The 22,528-nt window shown below is 46.5% G+C and overlaps 1 protein-coding gene across 7 annotated transcripts in view; it reads right to left on the bottom strand.

The window, feature by feature from the left end:
- Positions 1 to 6,765: 6,765 nt before the first annotated feature.
- SCML4 (Scm polycomb group protein like 4) overlaps positions 6,766 to 22,528 on the bottom strand; it is a 105,015-nt gene continuing 89,252 nt past the window's right edge. For 6 of the 7 annotated variants that reach the window (XM_027089313.1, XM_027089325.1, XM_027089339.1 and 3 more), the window contains 3 exons: positions 20,159 to 20,446; positions 11,027 to 11,172; positions 6,766 to 8,505 (listed from right to left, as the gene is read on the bottom strand). In XM_027089313.1, the coding sequence (XP_026945114.1) occupies positions 8,380 to 8,505; positions 11,027 to 11,172; positions 20,159 to 20,446 (560 nt within the window). In that variant the 3' untranslated portion in view covers positions 6,766 to 8,379. Of the gene's footprint in view, positions 8,506 to 11,026; positions 11,173 to 20,153; positions 20,447 to 22,528 lie in introns of all 7 variants that reach the window. The other variant, XR_003429253.1, reaches the window with a different exon arrangement.

Genomic DNA, 22,528 nt, shown 5'->3' with positions numbered 1-22,528 from the left:
ATCAAGGACAGGCTGAGAGGGCAGGACCTGGAGGCATGGAATGAACAAGTGGAGTTCGGGCCGGAAGCACAACAGAGCTGAGGAATGCTGTAGGCGGGTGATGATGGGACAGTGGGAGCAGGCAAGGGTCGGGACAGCCCGGCCAGGAAGGGAAGAGGCTACTTGTTAATTCTTTATTTATCTCTCCACCTCCTCTCCTTCCCACAAGGCATTGGAGGTAGTGGAACGGAGAAAAACAGAAAAGAGGAGACAAAAGAAACATGGAGACAGGAAGAAAGAATTAAATGGAAAGTAAAAAATAATGAGAAAGGATAGCAAAGTGATGCTTCTGTGGCTTTGAGGAGGAGCTATGGGCCAATGAGAGAAGAGGATGAGAAAACATCTAGACGAGGCCAGACAGGAGGAGAGGCAGAAGCTGGAAATGATAAAACAGAAGACCGAGGAGCCAACAGTCCCACCGGCCTTTGCTGAAAGTAACTGAGCTGTACGTGCCTCTGAAGGTCATCTGGGTGCCTCTCCTTTTCCAGATGAGGAGATGGGGGTGCGGGGGAGGCAGTAACTCGGAGAGCTTGTTTCTTTGTGTTGCACCACAATCTGCTGCCCCAGGAGTGTGCAACCAGCGGGAGACGGTGTGGAGAAGACTTTACCCTGGAGGTGAGCTGTCCAGGTGTCCCCTAAGGCTTCTTCCTCCCAATTCCTCTGCTATTCTAGAGTTCTAGGTACACTCACAATATCCTCAGCTTACAATGCCTAAAGATACAGCAACGAACTGTAAGTGAGCTTTAAAATGAACACGTTGAATGTTCATCCAAGTGACGCTGCCCTTCAAATCAGTCTCTGCATTGCAGCTCCTTATACTGACACCTGCCTAATACAGTCAAGTTAACAAATGAGCTGTGGCTGTTACTGCTCAACCCATCTGTACCCAGTAAGAAAACACACAAGGAAAAGACAAACTAATGAGTATGGAGAAACACTGCTTTACATCTCAAGTGGATTACCTGTGCTGCTCACCAGACATGACCCCAGTGCCTTTGACTCCAAAAAGAAAAAAAAATCCACCCTCGAGTGACGACGATGGGTTTTCCACTTTGAAAAGAATGGGTTCTAGCATCTAACAATGACCCCAAAAGAGATGCAGTGGAAATATTCTGAGCAATGACAACATCTTTGGAACATGTGCTCAGACTTTTGAGGTGATTTCTTTGAAGGTGAAACACTCTAAGTTTTGGTGTGGTTGTGAAAAAAAAATCAGTCACAATATTCTATTCTCAATGCTCTTATGTAACCTTCTGTGGAAAAAAGAGAAGCCCCTGATCTCTCCAAATCTGCTCTCAAGGGTGGAGATGGGTAAAGAGTGAAAAGGACAGGGGAAGCTTTTCTTCTACCCACGTCTACTCCCAGGCGGGCTACCATCAGCATGACGACAGAGTGGCTTGCGGGGAAGACCCAGCTCCACTGACCTGCCCTCTCCAAGGTGAGCAAGGTACTGCGAGTGCAGGGCTCAGGGAAGGTGCTCTCTTCCTCCTGGAGGTGCTTGCTATCCTTGAGCAGTTAACCAGCCCACCGAGACCCTACTCATGCTGAGAGGCACCCAGCCCACCGAGACCCCCCTACTCATGCTGAGAGGCACCGAGCATTGAGTAGGAAAAGGAAAAGATGTCTTAGAAGTAAAGCTGTAAGGAATCTATTGTTATTCTCTGATGCTTGCAGTAGAACACGAGAGAGGCTAAGACAAAAAGAGGAGTGAAATGCAAGTCAGTGACTACGGGGTTGACCTCCTTGAGCGTTTGGGGAATCAGAGGAAACAAAACGCCTTATCTCTTCTTTTGGCCTGTCCCTTTGGCACTTCTCCTTTCAGTAAAGATATGGGGTTCAAAAAGAAACTAGTGGCTTTTTGAATAAAATACGAAACTAGTCAAGCATTTGTTCATTCAGTGAATTAATATTCATGAGGTGCCTTTTACAATATATGGCAGGTGCCGCTGTGCAAGGTGCTAGATATAATTGTAGCTACTTATTTTCATCGAGAATCTGCTCCATAATCCAGAATTTTATCTAAGCAAACTACGTAAACTACATGTTATGTGTACTTTGGGATCTGATTTCTAAATCATTGCTAGATAGCTCTTCTGAATAAGAGTGCTCTAGAAAGCAAAAGCTCCCTTTGCAATCCCTTCTCTAACCTTCCCCAGTTCCCACCTCTTATTGCACTAACTCACAAAGACACACTCACGGGGGCGTGCACACACAAGCATGAAATCCACATGGGCTTGGTGTCATAAACTGCATACCTCTTGCATAAATTCACAACCGACCATGTTTACTTTTCTATCATCAATTATAACTTGTTTTTGTCTAAACTAAAAGCTTCAGCTTCCTTAGTTTATTATATCACCAGTGAGTACAATTAAGAGATAGGGCTTCCACGTCTCGTAGTGTCTTTTCCAGTTAATGAGGTGCATGGACTTATAGATTCATTCATGCAAACTTTTGTAACTCACATGCTTATGTGACCACAGCCAGATTTACAACTACACTAAAGATTCTCCCAGGACACCCTTTTTTTGTGTGTGTGAGACCACAGGAATTTCGATAGTTTTTCATGACAGGGCTGATGAATCTGATGGCTATGACCTATCTGAGTCCCACATTGATATTCAGTGTCTGCTCCTCTACGCTAATGTAGTGGAGCCGGGATCTATTCGCCAATGTCAATTTATATTATAGGTGTGGTTACTGCATGGACAAGCTCTGTTAAAAAAGAGAAAGATTGCAAAGTTGGCTTCATCTCAAACGTCTGTGTCTGATTCACAGACATCTGTGTCTCCCTGAGAAATAACGTTTTCACAACCAGAGCTGTCCAACAGAGAAATAAGCCACTTCCTATGGGAGTCAACTCCCCCTAATGAGAAGCGGTCAGGCTGTGGGGAAGGCGTCCCAGCACTGGATGGGGAGGTGGAAGCTGCCTAAGGTTGGAGGATGCTACATTTATGATGGAGGTAGCCTTCGGTCACATATGCTTACTGTAAAATGACACCCAGTGTGGGTCTGCTGTCTCATAGTGAGCTGTTTGGAGAAGCAAGGCTTTGGTTGTGTTCCAAAGTAGGATCCAATCAATAGAAGACGTTTGTGTTGGCCCTTACAACAAGCATCTAATAGAGGGAACCAACTCGAAGGCTCAGGTCATGTGGTCGAGCTACAGAGCAGAGAATGGTGGGCTGGCAGCCCAGAGCAAGTCCGAATGGTATATTTAGACCCTTTGGACGGAAAGATGCCCACACTGTCGGCTATCATTACTTAACCAACTGCTGAGCAGCTCTTGGCCCTCGGACTCGTCTCCACCCTTCTTGTGCCCCATATCAACTATGCGTACAGCACGTTGACCTGGAGGAAAGGGTCATTCTTTAGCTCTGCTGGCTGTTTTTCCTCTGGAGGAAATCAAGCTCAATGCTGAGCGTGAGGAGAACCCCAGGCTCTCTATGTAGGATTTTAAGAGCACAGGTCTGGGGCCCTGTTTAGAAAAGCAGGGAGCAAAGAAAAGCAAATCCTCCTCTAAAAATACGCTTTTGCCCAGAACTGCTTCTAAGTTAGGGGAATTTCCTGCAGCCTAGAGAGCCAGAGTGAGCGTTCTTCTCAAGTACAGTGATTTGGTGAAGTCCATGTGTGATGATACCACTGTAACCACAGAGGAATTTACCACAGGAAGTGTCCCAGCTGTTGCTTATTAGCATTAGAACAAATTACACAAAGCAAATTGTTAGCAGACATGTTTCCATAATATTTAACTGGTGGCAATAAATAAGAACGATTCTCTTTCAAGTAAATGCTAGATTTCCAAAAATCCAGCTTCCAATTGTCCATGAAGGAATCGTCTTCGATTAGGATAATGGTTGGAGGGAAGGGCACCCTGGAAGCTGAGGCTCCCAGCCCTCTTCCCGGGGCAGCACGGCCGGGAGTCCTGTGAAAGTAGCCACTGGGGTGACATCACAAGATGGGAACAGGACTCTTTGTACCTCTAGACGGCAGACCATCTGCTGGGCTCACCGCTGGGCTTCTCAGCACGGTCATCTCATGCCATGGGGAACTTGGCACGTGGCAAGACCACAGCAGAGCTGGGCAGCTACCTAGTTCTTGGAGTGAGTTTGTAACAAAAAATAAACCAAGACCACGGACAGGTGTTCATCCCTCTCCTTAACAAAATATTGCAGTTTTGAGAAATCATCTCCTCCTTCCCAATTGCCTGTCTTGTTATCTGAGGTTTAAGGAAAAAAACGTGAGTCCCATCTCCTCCTCCTCCTCCTCCTCTTAAGCCATTGGAGAAGAGTTGAAAAAGCACCAGATCAGAGCGAATGTCACACAGCACTCACCTCCCACTCACACGTATGGAAACCTGGCTAGTTTCTTAGAAAGCAGAGTATCTCCATCTTTCAAGACCTTCTGACAATGACTAACTTCAAGTCCCTGGTCACTTCTGGGCACTTCCAATCATCTTCAGAGCCATGACAAAATTCTCCTAAAACAATCTCAGAAAGTAATAAAAAACATACTTTTAATTTAAATAAAATAAGAAATCTTCCATGCAGCACATAAATACAAAAATAGGTTACTGTAGCTCAGAGGGTTGGGCCTGTTAGAAGAGGTGCTCTCTTATCGTCTTCCTAGGACAGTTATTTTTATCTTCCCTTCTTTACTGTTTCCTTCTCACACAGTATTCCTCCCCAGTGTATTTTAATACCCTATTTGGTTTTCCTGAGGAGCTCCCCACTCCTTTCTCCTGCTGTAAAGGAAAATACGAGGCAGCCCTGCCGAAGAGAAATGATGGAAGCGCTGTATAGCTCTGGTGGGCACTAAACCAGCCCACTGGGCTCCCAGGCGAGGCCTGTCCCCTTAGTCACACGGAGTAGAGCCTGGGCTGGCTTGGTGAGTCCAGTTAGCACCTGACCTGGGCAGGCCCAGAACCCCAGCACTGTCCCCCAGCTGCCTCCAGGGCACACCCTGTTGGTGTTAGAGGGTATACTTGGCAGTAACAGCTTAGAGAGGGTTCTGCCTCAGGGCTACAAAGCTGGGAAGGCATTTGAAACGAAGCAAATGCAAAAGCTGATACACTCCCAGCCACTTTCAAAGGCTCTTCCCACTACAGTATCAGGAAACACACACACACACACACACACACACACACACACACACACACAGAGACGAAATGCACTTCTTTTACCTGAAGTCTTCACAAAGGGAATAATGTGCCTCATAAAATATTTTAAATGCCTTAGGCAACAGAACTGTCTCTAGATTTTTTTTTTAAACGTGTTTAACAGACAAGTGTAATTGGAAATGTTTGCGATATGAGCACACACACACACACTAATTTGAAATTATGCAAAACTATATCATTGTTTACCACAACCTGGAGCAAATCTACTGCCATGGAATAACAAGTAACACATCTGTACAAGTTTAAGGGCCCCCAAATAAGCTCCCATTCGGATGAGAATGACACACGTGGCATGACTCTGCCTAAGGTCCGTTTAGAGGAGATGGCCTGGTATGTTTTACATTTGCTGAGCTATTGAACTGCCTGGTTTGACAAGATTTTTGAAAGGGGTGAAAATTAATTTAATTGCAGTATTGCAACAATAATTTGGTCGGCTAACTGCATTTCAGTGCAAAAACAGGAAAGGAAGAATTTCCTCCTTAGGTTATTCTCTGACGTGACAGCATTCATTTCAAGAGTAATGAGATTTTTAAAAAGTCAAACCTTAAATATCATGGTTTCAGCAATCTGTCCTGCTTAAAGTTTAATGCAAAATGAGATAGCATCTCTGTGAGAGCAGTTCCACATGAACGTGGACCCAGTTTTCTCCTAGACTTGAGATGGGAAAATCTCTCTCCCCTGAAAACGACTCCGAGTATCTCCTTGACATTGTTTGCAGATGATTTTGATTTGGCGGCACCAATGTTGATGTGTTTGTACCGAGGGAGGCACTACTAAGAATGGTAGAAAGTTTTGAAAATCTCTATATGAGGTATATGTTGATGCAAGAGGCACCACAAGTTTCAGAGAATTGAGCAAAAATGGTGGAGTGAGGAACATAGGCTGTCGTGGGATTTTCTGGATCTCACTGTTTTCACACTGGCCGTTCTGAATATATACACTACCCATGGTTTTGTTTTTTGTTTTTTGCGGTACGCGGGTCTCTCACTGTTGTGGCCTCTCCCGTTGCGGAGCACAGGTTCTGGACGCGCAGGCTCAGCAGCCATGGCTCACGGGCCCAGCCGCTCTGCGGCATGTGGGATCCTTCCGGACGGGGGCACGAACCCGCGTCCCCTGCATCGGCAGGTGGACTCTCAACCACTGCGCCACCAGGGAAGCCCTACCCATGGTTTTTTGAGGGCAACTATCTAACTCCAGATCAGCAGTGAGCACTTCACGATTTACAAACTTTGAGGGACAGAGTCCATTTATTGTTTCAAAATCTTGAAGATGCTGTCCCAAGGCCTGATTCAGGGTAGTTCTGTCAGGTGCCGGGACCAAGACATTCAGCTCTCCCACAGCCTGATAACGCAAGCTCAGTTCCATGGGCAGTTTTAGGACACTCTGCTTTATCCCTTTTCTGTCACGCTTTAAGTCCGCCACCATTTGCGTGTCTAAAAAGGATTTTGCTCTGATGTGCTTTCTCAAATACCACTCATCAAGTGGGTCTAAGAGCATGGCTTGGAATGTTTCTTATGATCCTTGTCCAAGTTCTAACTGATTTATAGAGGATCAATACACAGATCTACCCAGGGCTGCCCTCAAGTTTGTACAGGTCTTGTCCTGCACAAGGTCACCTGGTGGAGGGGTGAGAAGGCTGCAATCCCACCCTGCTCCACTCACCGGCCAAGACGCCCGTCCAGGCTGCATCCCAAGGATGGTGTGCCTTTTCTGATTTGCATTTGGGCCAAGGGAGGCCCTGAGTGGCCCTTGATCTTCCCCCTCCCAGAGATCACAAAGTCTAGTATTCATCTCCTCCCTTACAGCACTACGGACGTTTTTTAAGGAAGAGGACACGCCCACGGCAAAGGCAAATTCATTTTGAAGATACGTTTCCTATTCAGTGAGAGAGGAAGGAAAAAAGAGACAGGGAGAGAGAGAAAGGAAAAGGATCAAAAGAAGAATGGAGACAAGGCTGCCCTTCTGCCTAGTAAATTGTGGATTCATTGTCCGTCTCTGGACACAGCTGCAAAAGGGTAGAAATCAATTTTTTTCTATTACTCCACGGTGAGAAAGGAAAACCTATTTGTAAATTGAATTAAACCCAATAATAGCATGTCTGTGTACATGCTATTATTATTAAAATTAGCCACACATACAACTATATAATCCCACGGTGTAACTAGAAATCAACACTCTCCCATTTCAAAGCTTAGTAGAGACATCTTTCTTCTTTTTTAAAGAAACACCATGGCTAAATGTCACTAAGCTCTGCGGCATGCCAATACATCGACACCTCAGTAATGACGCTGGAAGGGAAGGAACTCCAAAGCCCCATCTGGGAAGAACGTGCTTCCAAATTCTTGACTTTGCTGCTGGTGCACCTCAGTTAGTCAGTAATGATTGGATATGAACTAGAACCTTCTAGAAGACGGTTTCTTCCCAAGTTGCAATCTGTGGTGCTGACTGTGGAATAAATTCCCTGTGTCTGTGTAGGCTAGGTCTTGTTCACAGAAACCCTAATCCATCCACTGGGTATTGAATATCAGGCTGCTGAAGTGAGGGTCCGGAAAATACATTAGCAGTCTGCCCTCTAGTGGGGAAACACAGTACTTCAGATAACTAGGAATAGAAAAGACTTTTTTTTTCCCTTCTCTTTCAGAGAGTGAAAGAATTCAAGTTTTCCAGATAGTGCAAGGTGAGGCATTTAACCTCAGAAGACAGCTTCCAGAGCTGAATTAAGCAAGGCTCACAATGATAGGGTCCCCAAGTCAGAGCTAAAGACAGGTAGTGCTGCGGTGGGCGTCCCCTCAGAGCCTGCAGGGACAAAGGTTCTTCTCACATCCTTGGACGTCTCCAGTGTCCTCCTTGGGTGATAGCATTCAGTTCTCCACATTCTCATTATAAAAACAGTACCCACCCTAAGAGCAACCAACCTACCAGAAATGTTAAAAATAACAGGCTTCTTTGTAATTTTTTGGCAAATCATCAACACAGAAGAACCTTTCAAAAGGGCCATGTTGAATTTTTTAAAAGGTCAAGATGCACGAGTTTTATAAAAAGACCAAGTCTTTGTGGCTGTTCTTGTTCAGGAGAGAATCTTTGTGATGGTGGCAAATGTTGTTAAGGCAGAAGAGGATCTGGAGATCTGTTGTCTGGATTTTGCTTCTATCTTTTAAACACCTTCAGAACTTGGCTTGCTTCAGTTTATCGATATGGTAGCAGAGTTTCAGTGCAGGTCCCAGCTTTAGGCCCAAGTATTTCATGATCATGTCACTCTTCAGCAACAGGAGGGCATTGCCATCAATCTCCTGGTGGAACAGAATCAGAAAAAAAGAAAACCCAGAAAGTGGTCAAAGTAATCAAATAGTGGCCACAGTTAGAGTATGGTCAGGGAGTAAAGTAAGGGAATATGGATTGACTTAGATGCATATTCTCTTAGTCCCAAGGCAAGACCTTAAGAAAATAAACGAAAGCCTACAAATACTATGTGCTCCTCTTCCCATAGTCTCCCTGGGGTCGTTTGATACACTGGATCTTTCATATTCCTGCTCTCTCCTGATTGAAGGAATCTAACATAGTCCCAGCCATACTCCCAATATCCCACATACGTTTATCTCTTCATCCAATCTAGGGCTAAACAAGAAAGAAGTGTTCAATGGACTGAATGTGCCCCCCCTACCCCCTCCCCAAATTCATATGCTGAAATCCTAACCTCCAAGTGGTGGTATTTGGAGGAGAGACTTTGGGAAGTAACTAGGTCATGAGGGTGGAGCCCTCGTGAATGGGATTAGTGTCCTCATGCAATGGGAAGATGGCAGTCCGAAACTTGGAAGAAGGGTCTCACCAAAAGCAGACCTTGATGGCAACCTGATCTTGGACTGCCAGCATCCAGAACTGAGAAATAAATCGCTGTTGTTCATAAGCCAGCTAGTCTGTGGTACTTTGTTACAGCAGCCTGGACTGACTAAGGCAAAGTATCATCCCATTAGACCCTGAAACTAGTAGTTACCTTTCCATTCCAGGTGCTGGTATAAGGCCCTGACTTCCATCCATCATCCTAATCTCTGGTTTCTTTTCGTGGGACACTCACCTGCCTTTCACTGATTACCAAATTGCTAACAACACTCTATAAGGGATTTCAGGTGTTTTTTTGGCCCTGTCAATAATACTAGGTGGCATACAACTAAATAATGCACCTGCTTCATCTGAGGGTTTAGCACAAATAATTACGAAGGGAATGCCAATCCTCTGAGGTCCCGATATTGCTCCCATTTGTCTCTGAAAATGGTAACCCTCCAGACCGCATGTTGAACTGCAATGAAGACCCAGTGCAGCCAAAAAAATACATACATAAAATAAATAAGTTCAAAAAATAAATAAATAAAAATGTAAAAAAAAGAACACCTAATGCAGGTGGGAAGGTGGGAGGGACACTGTAAAGGTCATCTATGCTACATGTATAAGAACCCCAAGAGCATACCAGTAGGTACCACATTTTTCACTGCTGTAGCCAATCATTCCGCCTGTACTACCACACTGTATCACTCCTTAGTAAGGCTGGGTTTCCTCCTTCACCTATAGTGCTATTTTCAGATTACTAGAGACCAAGGGTAGAGATTCTGGGTGCTCAGGTGGGGAGAAGAGGCACAGTACAGGACTCATAGAGCAGCCCTTCTCATTCCTCTATCCAGCCAGCCACTCAGCCAGCACTGATGAAGCACCTACCCTGCGTCACTCAGAGCTCATCTGCGGGCCCTCCCCGGGGCCTCACTGCCGAATGTTCTCTCTTTCCCCCACTTCCTAGACTTCCACTGCCTCCTGTCATGCTGGAAGGAAGCCAGAGTCCTCCCACCCAGATCTGTCTAAACATAACCCCTCTGCGGTCCTTGCTACGTCCTAATCCCTGAAACCTGTGAATATGTTAGGTTACCTGGCAAAGGGGAATTAAGGCTGCAGATGGAATGAAGGCTCCTAATCAGCTGCCTTTAAAATAGGAAGCGTATCCTGGATTATTGGGGAGGGAGGAGACAGTGAAATCACAGGGCCCTTCGAAGTGGAGGAAGAAATCAGAAGAAAAAACCAAAGAGTTGGCAGTCTGGGAAGGACTCAGCTTGATGTTGTTGGCTCTGAGGATGAGGACAGTGAGGTAGGAGCCAAGAATGAGGGCGGATCTCAGTGCTGAAAAGGGAAGGAAATGAGTTCTCCCTAGAGCGTCCAGAAAGAATGTCAGCCCCACCGACACCTTGGTCTTAGCCCGGTGAGACCCCTGTCAGACTCCTGACCCACTGAACTGTAAGATAATAAACTTGTGTGGGTTTAAGCTACTACGTTTGTGGTGACGGGTTATAGCAACAGTCGATAACTGACATAGGAAGTTTGGCAGGTAAAGTACTAATTCTTACCTTTTTTTAAAAAATTACCATCTTTATATATTTTAGAATCTCCTAAATAATTATGCAAATATGTAGATGGCCTGCTAATCAAAGGCCATCTACGAGCTAGGCACTGTGCTGAACACTTTATGTGCATTTTCTCATTTAATCCTCAAAGCAGCTTAGGAATAGGCACTGTCTGTTGGCATATTGTAGGTGTGCTATAAACGTTTGTTTATGCACAGACGGATGCACAGACAGATGGATGGATGGGCAGGAAAACAGGCACTCCTGATAAAGGCCAAAGTGAGGGAACGGATGGGACAAAGAAACTAGGTGGTTGTTCCGCTCTGAGAACCCTGTGGTTCCATCTGGCCTCCCTTGAGTGGTGCCCCCGGGCACAGTGCACAGCCCCCCGCAGCCCCCTGACCGCCCCCAGGCCCACCACTGCGCGTACATGCTTCCGGAAGAGCTCCACGTGGGGCCCAAGAGCCTGCGGGTCTGCGTCTTTCACGAACCAGACCACATCCTCCACGGACCAGGTAGAGGGGTTCCTGCTCCTTGGCCGCTGGGTGTCCTGCCTGTCCGGAGAAGGGCTTGAGGCTGGAAGGTAGAGCACAGAGAGGGAGGCCATGAGACAGCAGGCCTCGGGCCTTAGCACCTACCTGGTGCCTCCTGTCCCCACCTGGCCCTCGAGTCCAAGGCGGCGGCCCGAGTGAACTCCTGCGACAGAGAAAGGCCAGAAGTGCCTGCTCTTGGCAGGAGCCTGGAGCACCGGAGGCCACTCCTAAGGGCAGCAGCCTCCCCCTCTACACAGAGGTTCTCTGCTCTCCCAGGGAATAGAGCATTGGAAAACGGATCTCCTCCAGCAGGTTGAAATGCTGACCCATGTTAGAGTTTTAAAGACCCCTCCTGATCAGTCCTGTCTCAGTGGGCCCCGGGCCTGCTGTAACCAGGTTCCATGAAGCTCCAAATAGACCTCTGTAGTGCTGTGATGCCAAAACGACTTCAGGTCCTTTCCGCCTCCACTGGTGTCACCCTGAGACAAGAAGGACGCAGCGGAATGGAGGGGCATTTTGTGCTTGTCCTGGGTCTCAGAAGCCCTGTCTGTGAGAGGTCCATGCCCTGCTCTGCATGTGCAGAAAGAAGACTCACCGCCTACACTGAGCACCTCGCCAGCCCTCAGGTCTGTCAGAGCACGCACTCCAACCTCCCACTAGATGAGGGATTCCTTGACAACAGGAGCCTAATTCTGTGCCTGGTCCACAGCTGGTCCCTGGTCAGTGATTGTGGCATGAGTTGCATTGCTGCATAAATGCTTTTCCCACATGGCAGATTAAAAGGTGCAGGACATATGAAGGAGGAGAGAGTAGTGAATCAATATTTAGGCAATATTTAGGGGGTGACTTGTTTTGTATATCCCAAACGAATTCATCCTCTTTCCCTAGAACCAGCATCCCCTCCTATCTCTCATGTTTCTGAAACCTCAGTGATATCTCTACCTCCTGTCCCTTATTTGCTCCCCGCATTTAATTATTCTGAAGCTATTAGAAGGATGCCTCTCACACTGGTCTCCTCTCTTCCATCCCTGCTGCCCCAATCCGGGAACTTCTTACCTGACCCTCTACAAAGGTTTTCTAGCAGATGTCCTCACCTCACGCTTTATTCCTTCTAGAGCAAAAACTGTCACGTCTTCACACTCTCCCTAGTGCCCCTTGTGGATGCCCCTCGCCCGTGCACCAAGTCCGTACTCTAGCACAAGATCAAGGGCTCTCTTTGGTCTCAAGAACATCTTTCCTGCCTGGATAGAGAGGAAGAGCTTTGGTGCCAGAGAAACCCAGGGACAAATCCTGGAGCTGCCCGTCGCTAGCTGTAAAATGGCAATGCTCTCCACCTGGAAGGGCAGCTGTGAGGATGCAAGTGGGATTGGGGCTGGCCTTATGGTTGACCTGCATCAGGTGGTCCACAGAGGGAAGGAGGCACCCTGCCTGCCTCCCTGCCCGCCTCCCTGCCCTTCTGCACACTCCCATCTGGGCATACTGGTTCTGACCGAAAGTTCCTCCAGCTTCCAGTCTCCACCTTAGCTAGTGCTTTTGCTTCTCTCTAGAAGGTGTTTACCTTCCCTCCTTTCCAAAGAAGCTCTACCAGCCATCAAAGCCCAGGTAGACCCCTTCACAGGCAGCATTTCCGTGTCCTGCCATCTGGATGTCATCTTCCTCTACCTTTAACTCCCAAATTTTTGTTTGCGCTTTTCTTAAAGATGCTTTCCACATCTGCCTTGTATTACCATTATGCATGTGCTTGCCTGGAACCTCCAGTTAGTTTTAATTTCTCGAGGATTATCTTTTGCATCTTCCCCCTATTCATCCACGGACATCTACTGAGTGTCTCTTGTGTACCAGGTCCTGGGCAAAGTGTTTGGTGAAAAATGGGATCCTCTCATTACAGAGTTTATAATCATTGACTCTCCACAGCTCCATGCAAATATATTTGTAATATGGGTTCAATGAATGTAAAATGACTCAATATACTTTGCAGAAACAGTATAAGTAACTTACACAAAAGCTTTGTGCGAGTAATCCTTAATCCTATTTTCAGGCTCTGAACAATGAAGCAGCTTCCCTACAGAATAAATCTAAGTTAGAAGTTGGGAAGCCTTCACTTCCATTTCCCTTCTTTAATCTCAGGGTGCAGTGGTTTTCTGCTGTCTCCTTTTTTCCTCCTCTTTTCAATGTACTTGAGAAGTGCACGGTTCTCCAGTAGTGCTGAGAAAAGTACAGCATCACATTTGAAGTCTGTCCTAAATACATAATAGTTTGGTTGAGAATTGGATTTACTTTGAGATTTTCCCTGCCTTTTCCTTGTTGGACCTGGAAGGGTCCCCTAAGGTGATTTGGCGCGGGCTGGGGTGGTGCATTTTGGCGGGAAACTGTTAATACACCCTGGGGCCATCTGAATGCCGACACATGCTTATTAGAGATGATTTCACTGCATTTAAAGACATCTGCACTCAACATGGGGAAGAGGAACCACGGAAATCGCATTTGCCTTTGGAGCCTGCCCCATCGGAGCGTCGGCGATAATCAGGGTGATAATAGATGCTCTGATTACAAAGGCGGGAAGTCTTCAGTGCCAAGAATGATTTTAGAGTGATCAGAGCGGAGGTCAAATCTAATTTCCTGTGTTTGACAGGAAGGAAAACCACCAGACCGACTCACAACACCATCCATGGGAGCCTAAGGTCCTTTGAGCAAAAGGCCAGGGAAATACTTTCCCCATGAGCCACAGCCATGGAGTTGAGCAAGGTGGTCTGGCTTGTCTTTATGGGGAAGCTCTCCAGGTGATGAATGTGGAGGGGAAGTGGCTCCGCTCCTGGCACCTGGTACTAGCTGTGGGCATTTTCACTTTTGCTCTCTGAGGTGCCTCACAGTCACACAAGACAGCAGCAGGAAGCTGTCACACCTCGGGACCTGCTCAGGATCCAAAGCACATGAATTAGCTCTAGGACGAAGAGAGGGAACTTTCTAGCAGGTTGGAAGAGCCTTTGCAATGGCCTGTGCTCACACAAAGATAATAAGCACACTAGCCCCTCCAGCTGCTGCGAAGGTGTCAGGAAGACAGATGGGTCTGGTATGATGATAGAGGTGAAAATATCTTGCTCCTAAAGGAACAGAGCACGCAAAGCGCTTGCCAACCGCCTTTATGGGAGGTGGCATTCTCCAGCGCCGAGAACTTCGTACGTGGTCGGGTCTGTTCCCTGGGCGATGCGGGAGACGTGTGTATAGTAAAACCCAGCTGTGAATGGATGTAGAATGAAGGATGGTGGTGGCTGTTTCTAACGCTGAACTCACATCCACCAGGAATAGACTGACTGTGAATCTGTCTAAAGCAACCCCGGATATCTTCACAGCCCCGGTACTCGTGCTGCTGCCTGTGAGTCGCTCTCTGTCTCACACAGACCCACAAGCACATGCATAATTTCCTTTTGTTCATTCATAATTCAGAGGAAACTTTTTAGCTAACAATAGAGTCATGTGGAAGAATGGAAGGAACAATGAGCTGGGAGTTAGACGCCCTTACCACCCACCCTCTGTGCAAGCGTCTCTGTGCTTCTTTGGTGTGAAATAAGGAGTTAGGAAGGATCTCCAAGGTCCCTTCACACCACAGGCTGTCCCGGGCAACACGAGAGAGCTCCTTTCTCACACATCTGAAGCCTCATCAGTGTGTCTGTGTGCAAAGCACAGTGAATGCAGAGCCAATGGCCAGGTTTTGAGCCCCTTCCTGGACCTGATCATTCTATTCTCTACGAGCCTCCGTTTCTTCAGCTTGTTTCTCAAAAGTATTGCAGGAGTCAAGTGACTATATGGCTTTGGGCTGGAGCCTGACAAGAAGCGTCTTGGAAGGAAGCCCATCAGTCTCCAAAAGGGGCCCCTCAGAATCATTTGTTAACATTTGTTAACGTTTGCCTCTCTGGAATTGGATGCTGTCAGCGAGCAGGGCCCACATCTGTCTTGCTCACAGCTCCATCCTTGGACCTCAGAAGAGGCCCTGGCATATTGTGCTCCATAAGTATCTTCTGGCCAGGACTGACCAACATCTCTTTGAGTCTTAGTTGCCTCACCTGTCAAACACCTACCATGTTGTGAGGATTAAATAGGATAATGTGAAGCATTAAACGGTAAGAATTAATCAAAAGATAGTTGCTATTCTTATTATTATGTATCATTCCATAATGGCCAATAGATTTGTCTTCCTAAATTCTGTGGTCATCAGCTCACTTCCCTGTTCAGCCATGTCTGGTTTCCACAGAGTAAAGAAAGCTCAGTCTGCTTGACTTGAACCCCAAATTTCCCAGCATGATTTCCCTTGGCGTCCCTGCACAAACTCTTCTCTTTCCTTGGAATGAATAAGCCGTGCCGCACCTTCACTCATTCCCCGCCCCCCACATCGAGCGCTGTCCCCATTCTTCTTTCTCTTGCTGAATTGTTCTCTATCTGTCACCCAACACCATACCCTATGGAATCAAACTCCAACCCATGGAAAGCATATGAGTGGTAATAACAATGTCAGAGTCACTTCAATTCTGAAGCTTGGACATACTTGTGGTTGGGAATGCTACAGCATCTCCTGTTAATGCAAATGTCAGGAAGCTTTTGTTATCTAAAACCTCTTTTTTAAAAAAAATTTTATTTTTATTATTATTTTTTTTGCGGTACGCAGGCCTCTCACTGTTGTGGCCTCTCCCGCTGAGGAGCACAGGCTCCGGACGCGCAGGCTCAGCGGCCATGGCTCACGGGCCCAGCTGCTCTGCGGCATGTGGGATCTTCCCGGACCGGGGCACGAACCCACGTCCCCCGCATCAGCAGGCAGACTCTCAACCACTGCGCCACCAGGGAAGCCCTAAAACCTCTTTATAGCTCTTAGTGATTATATCTTGGATGAAAGACAGAGGAGAGCTCTCAGATTTTCACCTGAGTATCAGCAAAAAAACAGGGAAACGTGTCCTTTGAATACATCCCTTCAGAGTCCACTGACAGAGGCGATGGGCATGATGTATCAAGACAGCAGGAGGAATTATAAACAGCGCTGCAAAAAATTTCCTTGCACATGTCTCTGAGGAAGTTTTTATAGGTTATGTTCCTAGAAGTATTATTGGGTCATAGGACATGAACATATTTAATGGAATATACACAGTAATTTGGGTAGCATTAGTACCATCATGATATTGGGTCAATTGATGGGTATAATTTAACTATTGATTTATTCATTTTTATGTCCTTTAATAATATTTTATACTTTTTTTAAATAAAAGAGTTGCACATTTAAAAAAAAAAAAAGACAACAGGAGGCCAGGGTAGGTATTCACATGAGAGAGAGGACTGAGAAGTTTGTCACGTCATCGATACCTACTGTCCTGTGCAGCCTCATGCCACTTTCTGGCTTCTGCGGTTTTAAACCATTTTGATTAGCACCATGGGGAGGACACAAAGGACATTTCTATGTCCCTTCCAGGTTTATGACTTAGGTCAAACCCCCTTAAAGAGATATGGTTTCTTAATACCAACTGCTTTCACTTGGGATGCAATTTCAGAGCAATACTGAGCACTTCTTTGGGTGGAGGGAAAACTTAACAGCCCTCCAGAGGGCCTGCAGCTGGCACCTGGACTGGCAGCTAGGTGACAAATGGGTAAGGAGGCCAGGGGTTTTCTCTCCTACTTTAATATACTGCCACTCAATTCAGCATGGTTTATCTCCATGGTTTCCAAATGCGTTTAGCTGTGCAAACTTTGTTCAAACTACACAAATGTAGAACCCCACTCTTCTAATGTGAAGAGGCCCTGGTTAAAGAGGGCAGTGTTGGAGTACCATCTGCTCCCATCCCCTCTCTCCTATGCCCTAGAACCTCTGAGGGACCCCTTGAAGCCCATTTTGCATGGTTTGAAAATCCCTGGGATAATTTTGAAAGCCACCTTTGGAGTCAGTTGAAGTCAAATCCTGACTAAACACTTGACTGACTTGATCTTCAATTGCTGTATATGTAAACTGAATATAATAATACCTACAATAATAATATATACTTGCTATAATAATAAATTATAAGATATAACTTATAATAAGTCAGAAATATTGTGTGGAAAGTGTCTGGCCCACAGTAGGTGCTCAATAAATAGCTATTTAGGATATGCCTCAAACAGGCCCCTTTCCTGGGGCTGCAGAGGATTCAAATATGAGTGAGAGACCTCATGAAGCTGAGAGTCTGGCTCCTACTATGGGACAAGAGAGAGGAAGTACTAGAGATGAGGAGACAAAGTGCCACAGGAGGAAACAGGAGGGAAGGAACATTTCTAATCAGCAGTGACTGAAACTGCCAGTTGCTGACCCAATCTTTTTTCCACTTCTGCTTACATCTTCCTGGCCACGGTCAGTGGCTTGCTTGGAGTGGAAGGCAGCAGGCACTGGTGGGCTCCATTTCTCTGGTCTCACCCAAGATCCTGAGAGGCAGAAGTCCTGAGCTAGTGGGGCTCTCCTGGGGTGCATCTAGGGCTCTAACAGAGAGGGCTCTCTCAGAGCTTGTTCTGAGCAAGGGTCTGGGCTTCCCTTTGGCTAGATTACTCAGACAGTAGATGAGGACCTAATTCCAGGAGAACAAAGGGCTGAAGCAGAGATGAAAAGGAAGGACAGGGGGGCTGTTGGAGTTGGGATGGGAGTTCGTCCCAGGACTCTGTTGGGAGGAGGCAGAAAGAGAAAGGGGGAGGGAGCTAAATACCTGAGACCCCTTTGAAGGATCCTGGATTCCCCTCATCTGGGCCACCAGATGGGCTGGGATGGGGCAGACAACTCTTCAGTGACAGATGGAGTGGTAGAAGTTCTCTCCGTTCAAATCGTGCCTTCCGCTTACTACTTGAAATCCTACACTTAAGACATAGGGTCTAAGATTTCACCAACTTAAATAGGAGAGTAAATACCTCCTTTTTAAAGAATGGCAATACTCTTAGGTTTATGAGTCCATTCCATCAGCCTGGTGTCCTGTGATCACCACCTCATGCAGCTGGGAATTGCACTGAGGAGAAGAGGTTGAGAGAAGGAGACGTGTGACGGGCAGAGAGACCCCAGGATGAGGGCTTTGACAAGCAGGGGCAATGTGAGGGCACTGGGCTCCATGTGGGGAGTGGAATGGGGTAGAGAGAAAGAATGTTTCCTGAACGCCTACTATATGTCTGATATTACACTAACTCTGGGGATAAACCTAGGAAATAACTGCTGCCCCTCATTTACTTTATGATGCAGGTTTGTGCATTTACTTTATGATGCGGGTTTTGTTCCCTTCTCTTGTTCTTAGAAATCAGATGCAACAACGTCTCTCCCCTTTGGAAAATGGGCTCTGCCCACTCAAACCTGCCTGGCCGACGGCCCTGCATGACAATGTTGGGGAGCAGGGCCATCCATGTTTGGCAAGAGCCCCCATGGCTGAGGGAACAGTGCCTTGCCCCTCAAAACTGTCTCCCCTCCTGGGCCCACAGAGGCGCATCTGTGATGGTGAGGCTCTTTGAGGGGAGTGTGTGGAGGATCTGGGATCATACGCGATAGCTCACCACTGTGGCTGTCAGGGCTACCAGTGGACGAGCCGAGGCTCAGAACAGAAATGCCAGAGAAGACAGCCAGCCCGCAGGAGGCACCAGAGGGGCAAGATGAAGACTCCCTGACTCCCGGGCCTCTGGCCTCCTTTCTTTAGAGTTCTCAGGTGTAGAGTTGATGGGCTGTGATCTGTTGAGGGGTGTGTTCACGTGATCTGTCATTGCTGATGTTTATTGAGCTCTTACTAACTCTTAGGCCTTGTACTAAATACACATGAATTTATTTAATCCTCCCAACAAACCTATGAAGTAGGTGCTATTATTATTATTCCAATTTCACAGGTGAGGAAACTGAGGCACAAAGAAGTTCAGACTTGCAAAAGGTCACACAGTCAGAAAATGGCAGATCCAGGATTCCAGCCCAGGCCATCGGGCTCCACAGTCCATGTGATTATCCACTATGCTCTATTCATACTCAAATACTGAATTGAAAATGATTTTTTTTAATAACATAAATCAAAATGGACATCAACCTACCCCTAGAATGACAGTACCTTCCTACACTGCATTCCAATAAGCTAACTTTAATGGGTGAGACAGAAGTAGCATCATAACCAGTATTGTGGGAGGCCCTTCCTAGTGGTCCAGTGGGTAAGACTCCGGGCTCCCAACACAGGGGGCCTGGGTTCGATCCCTGGTTGGGGAACTAGATCCCACATGCATGCCACAACTAAGAGTTCACATGCCACAACTCAGACCCAGTGCAGCCTAAATAAATAAATAAATGGAAAACCAAAACAAAACAAAAAAACTTACAGGACAAAAATAAATAAATAAATAACCAGCATTGTGGGAATTTTACTTAACTCTGGTCTGCCCATGTGTTTGTACCCTGCAAGAGTCAACCACTGTGCAAGAGAAAAGTCTTTAGCAACTTCTGGTTCTTCTTTTTCCGGGCACAGAGCTAGTCTACACCTCTCAGATTCCCCCAGAGTTAAGTGTGGTAAAATGGCCAGCTCTTGCCAATGAAACGTGAGTAGAAGCGATGGGCATCACTTCCAGGCTCTAGGGAAACATGTTCATCTTCCTCGTTTGTTCCTTCTGTTTCTACCACTAGATGCGTGGGGCATGGGGGCCATAGGGGACAGGAAAGTCATGAAATGGACAGATCCTGGGTCCCTGAGTTGGGATACACACACCAACTAGGAACACCCACTTTGGACTCCTGGATAAAAAACTTCTATTGTATTTGAGCCACTGTACATTTTGGATTCTACTTATTCCTACAGCCTAACTTACTCTAATACACCATTTTCTTTGCTTATGGTCAAAGGTTGAAGTCAGCTGCCCTCAAGAACAACAAAAATCCATGAAGGGATTTGTGGAAACTTCTAATTTCCCAGTGTTGCTGTGTTCAAACCGCTACAGTCCCCCGGTCTCCCTACATTTGGTGGTCCCAGGGCAAGGGCAGAGGAGGTTAGGTCATGGGGAAGCCAGTGCACGCATTACATTACCACATCTGTTTCCTTCAAGAGAGGTCCCGTTTCTCTTGGGGCTGGAGCCAGGGGGCCTCAGCCCAGGTGCTGAGGGGCCTCCAGAGGACATGGGGCTGGTATGGGGACCACTGACTGTGGTGGCTGAGCCTCCCCCAAGGTGGCCGTCTCCAGAGTTCTGCCTCTTGCAGTACAACGAAGAGGAGGTGGGCAGGGAGCCCCTGTGGCTAAAGGCGGAGGAGGAGTCCACGCTGTAGCGGCTCATGCTCGCAGGGTTCACCAGGCACTCCTCAGTGGTGACTGTTTTTGCTAAGCAAGAAGGCAGAGCAGAGAAGCAGAGATCAGAGAGCAGTTCAAGAAGACACCTGGTGCTGGGTCTTGGAAAACCTTTCCCCAGCAGCACAGGTGCCGCTATCTGTGGGGATGGCAGATGAGAAGGAATGGATACCACGGCATAATCCCAAATAGTTCACCTCTCAGCAGATTGACACCTCACCAACGAAGCATATTTTAGTAGGGATTGGGACATATGACCCTCCATGTTCTGAGGAAAATGTGATTATCTTGGTTATTGATGACTTGTAAATAAAATTCAAACAAAGGTCTTTCTCCCTCCATGGCTCTGCTCCTCCAAGAGTTTCTGCCAGGTGGCAGAATCTCCCTGCTCCGTCTTTTCTTGCCCATCACCACTGCCTCCCACACCTGGCCCATGATTCCTGGGAGAGATCAAGCCAGAGTCACAGTGTCCCAGAGTTAGGAGTAACAACTTTGGCCTGGTTTTTTTTTTTTTTTTAACATCTTTATTGGAGTATAGTTGCTTTACAATGGTGTGTTACTTTCTGCTTTATAACAAAGTGAATCAGCTATATGTATACATATATCCCCATATCCCCTCCCTCTTGTGTCTCCCTCCCACCCTCCCTATCCCACCCCTCTAGGTGGTCACAAAGCACTGAGTTGATGTCCCCGTGTGATGCAGCTGCTTCCCGAAGCTATCTGTTTTACATTTGGTTGTGTGTACATGTCAATGCTACTCTCTCACTTCGTCCCAGCTTACCCTTCCCCCTCCCCTTGTCCTCATGTCCATTATCTATGTCTGCATCTTTATTCCTGTCCTAACTCTAGGTTCATCAGAACCTTTTTTTTTTTAGATTCCCTTTATATGTGTTAGCATCCAGTATTTGTTTTTCTCTTTCTGACTTACTTCACTCTGTATGACAGACTCTAGGTCCATCCACCTCACTACAAATAACTCAATTTCATTTCTTTTTATGGCTGAGTAATATTCTATTGTATATATGTACCACATCTTCTTTATCCATTCATCTGTCGATGGACACTTAGGTTGCTTCAATGTCCTGGGTATTGTAAATAGTGCTGCAATGAACATTGTGGTACATGACTCTTTTTGAATTATGGTTTTCTCAGGGGATATGCCCAGTAGTGGGATTGCTGGGTCATATGGTAGTTCTATGTTTAGTTTTTTAAGGAACCTCCATACTGTTCTCCATAGTGGCTCTATCAATTTACATTCCCACCGACAGTGCAAGAGGGTTCCCTTTTCTCCACACCCTCGCCAGCATTTATCGTTTGTAGATTTTTTGATGATTGGCCTGGGCTCTGACACAGGTGTGATGGTGCTTCCTCCCGACACTTTTAGTTCCAGTACACACAAGGGCACTAACCTTCCACCAAAGCTAACAAACTAGGGACACAAATGCTGATCTGGATGGCCCCATGGTCTTCCCCAAACCCTGCAGATGAGAGAGAAAGAACCAATCTAAAGTGCAGGGGGAGTAGAGGACCTGGAGGCTCTGCCAACCTCATCATCAGCTCCCCCACCCAAGTAGATCAGGACTTTCTACACTTTTAAAGCTCATTCTTGCAGCCTGTTGAACTCTGCGAGCTATACCTGTGGCCAAATGGTGTGGGGTGTTTTGCTTTGTTTTGTTTTGAAGAACAAAGTCCAGAGGAATTATAGGGATAGAAAGAGGAAGAAAAATATTCTAGTAATTCCTTTTCTTCAGTCCCTCCCACCCCAGACAAGACCATATCTGTCTAGCCCCATCAACAATCATCTATATACTACACATGATCAAAACAGATACAGACATTCCCCAAAGGCATTAGAATAACAAAAACCAAGGGATCCTCCAATGTTGGCAATGAGTAAACACATTTGGGCCACAAGATCCAGATGTCTTCTTCATGTATGGATTCCTCGCACAACATAGATATTGAAAGATTAAGAATAGATTTTATTAGGGGAACTAGCAGGTCTTCTCATAGATGGGGATGCATATGGAGCTTGCCTGGAAATAAAAACCATTGCATATGGAATGCAGCTAAAGCAGTGCCTAGAGAAAATTTGTAACTGTAAATACTTATATT

This window comes from Aethalodelphis obliquidens, unplaced genomic scaffold, assembly GCF_003676395.1.
Source record: "Aethalodelphis obliquidens isolate GAN/ISIS:26980383/991018 unplaced genomic scaffold, ASM367639v1 scaffold3, whole genome shotgun sequence".
NCBI lineage: Eukaryota > Metazoa > Chordata > Mammalia > Artiodactyla > Delphinidae > Aethalodelphis > Aethalodelphis obliquidens.
This window is presented reverse-complemented; position numbering and strand designations above follow the sequence as displayed.